Below are 2,699 nucleotides of genomic sequence, written 5' to 3' on the forward strand. Positions count from 1 at the left end.
GTTTGGCATGACTTGTCCCTAAATAAAATCAGTAAGACATGCCTGTTTTGTATTCCAGTTGGCAGATGCGCTACCTGAACACTCCCCTGCCAAAACCTCTGCTGTGAGCAATACAAAACCTGGCCAACCTCCTCAAGGTTGGCCCGGTTCCAACCCTTGGAATAACCCAAGTGCTCCACCTTCTGTGCCATCTGGACTCCCACCAAGTGCAACACCTTCCACTGTGCCTTACGGACCAGCACCAACAGGAATGTATCCCTCCGTGCCTCCCACTGGACCACCTCCAGGACCCCCAGCACCCTTTCCTCCTTCTGGACCATCATGCCCCCCACCTGGTGGTCCTTATCCTGCCCCAACTGTGCCAGGCCCTGGCCCCACAGGGCCATATCCTACACCAAATATGCCCTTTCCAGAGCTTCCACGACCATATGGTGCACCCACTGATCCAGCTGCAGCTGGTCCTTTAGGTCCATGGGGATCCATGTCTTCTGGACCTTGGGCACCAGGAATGGGAGGGCAGTATCCTACCCCTAATATGCCATACCCATCTCCGGGGCCATATCCTGCACCTCCTCCCCAAGCACCAGGGGCAGCACCACCTGTTCCATGGGGCACTGTTCCACCAGGAGCTTGGGGACCACCAGCACCGTATCCTGCCCCTGCAGGATCATATCCCACACCCGGACTCTATCCCACTCCCAGTAATCCTTTTCAAGTGCCTTCAGGACCTTCCGGTGCTCCACCAATGCCTGGTGGCCCCCATGTAAGTATTTAATTTGTTATTTAACATGCATTAATAGTCCCATAAGCATAACTGAACAGTTGTCTCCAGTTTAGGATGGAAGATTAGCAAGCTTTTAAAACTTTAAAAGAAGAGGTGGAGAGGGGGTGTGTTTGTGTAAAGAGTAAATTTCAGATTTCAGGTAAAGCATTTAAAGGGATAAAAACACAAATTAAGTGTTCCCAGTACTAAAACTGGAAAGAGAAATTTCCCAAAGGTCTCTGAAGCCTTTGGAAGGTAGTAAGCATTGTCCTCAACAGCATCCTTGAGGTAAACTCAGAGATGTGTTACATCAGACTTCTTAAAAACATTCCTCAGTGTTTTATAGCATCACACCAAAGCACAGTTAAATAAAAGCAATCTCTGCTTGTCTGGCTTGATATAGAGGTAGATTTTTAGAGCATCCAGGGCCGTGAGTATGTAATATTGCCCATCTCTCATGCAGCTCACCGTAGTGTTTTTCAGCCATGGTTTGGTGAGATCCTTAGCAGCATTCAGCTCAAGATTATACCACTCTTCCGCATTGTCAGTTATGTGTAATGCTTCATGCTTTATTGTCAGCCAAGCTCTAGTAGAGTGTAATCTTAATTGAGGAGCCTGTCTTGGACATAGGATCAATTAGAAAAGCACCCACTTCTCCTTGAGGTAAAAAGTCTCTTTACTCTTAACAAAATAATTAGACATCCTACCTCAACTGTTAAGGGAAGGAAATCTTCACAAAGTGCCGCTGGAGCTTCCTTTCATTAGTGTAACTTCCTGTTGTATATATTCTCAAAAATTATTTTCGTAAATTGTATGCCAAAATAAGTGAGATGACTTGCTCTTTGGATTTATTAAGCAATGAGTCTAAGCCACAGCCATGAGTTAGTAAACTCCATTTACAAGTGGAAGTTTACTTATTAGAAGTTTACTTATTTTTTTACTTATTATTTTTACTTATTAGAAGTTTACTTATTTTTTTCTATTGCAGTCTTACCATTAAGTTAACAGTGGATGAAGAGATGACGCTTTGCTTTTTGAAGTACATATATATGCACACGAATGCATATATAAAAATTGCTGGTTTCACTATTCTTAGAGGGCATTCATGAAAGAACAACTCTTGCACCTCTCAGAAGATATCTGCCTCTTGTACTTGGATGTATAGTATATCAGATGGATACAATCAGATAAAAATGTAAATCAAATGTGATTTTTATTCGGTTTTTATGGAAAGTTAAAGTAATTATATTAACTAGCTCTTTGATACAATTTGTTTAAAACGAATTTTGGATCTGTTTAAATTATGAAACTACATATTTAAAAATCTTATGTGGATTGTTAGAATCTGCAACCTTATTGGCAAATTATTTCAAATATTTTTCTATAATCACTTTTCCCCCTAAACACACTTTGAAAACATTCATATTGTTGTAATTTAAACAAATGATGATGCCTCAAAGATCTCGAGCTGCTCTATAGGATAAATAAGTCTGATCCTCTTGTTTTGGATATACATTTTAAAAGTAATTACTGTCAGATGTTGAGTTCATTAGCCTGGCAGTGTTCATTTTTATCCTGGAGATTTTGGTAAAAATGTTTCTTTTTGAGTTCAACCTGATTTGTTTTATTTTTAACCAAATGGGTCATACAGCTCTAAAATCTGCCATTTATGGAAACTTTTTTCTTTTTAATGCAGGCCAATATGTATGTAAATTATGTTCTTAGAGAATTGGTGATCTCTTTGTATTGCTTTAGAATAGATTATGAGATGTCCATATTGCTTTGGGAAGAGCTCAAGGAAGGTAAATAATTCTCTCCTTTGTCTTGAACCCCAAACTAGAGGAAACCCTAGGAGTTGCTTCATAGTGACAAGTAATTTGCATTCCCACAAAACACTCTTCCACCCAGACTCTTCCGTGTAGCTCCCTCTCCCTCA

The 2,699-nt window shown here is 40.6% G+C and overlaps 1 protein-coding gene across 1 annotated transcript in view; it reads left to right on the top strand.

Annotated features, from left to right (window-relative positions):
* Positions 1 to 2,487, top strand: part of MAPK1IP1L (mitogen-activated protein kinase 1 interacting protein 1 like) — a 4,905-nt gene extending 2,418 nt beyond the window's left edge. Inside the window, exon 3 of the mRNA XM_011386766.2 lies at positions 1,752 to 2,487. Within this exon, the coding sequence (XP_011385068.1) occupies positions 1,752 to 1,763 (12 nt within the window). The 3' untranslated portion in view covers positions 1,764 to 2,487. The remainder of the gene's footprint in view (positions 1 to 1,751) is intronic.
* The last annotated feature ends 212 nt before the right edge of the window (positions 2,488 to 2,699 follow it).

Source organism: Pteropus vampyrus, unplaced genomic scaffold (assembly GCF_000151845.1).
Source record: "Pteropus vampyrus isolate Shadow unplaced genomic scaffold, Pvam_2.0 Scaffold7260, whole genome shotgun sequence".
NCBI classification, from domain to species: domain Eukaryota; kingdom Metazoa; phylum Chordata; class Mammalia; order Chiroptera; family Pteropodidae; genus Pteropus; species Pteropus vampyrus.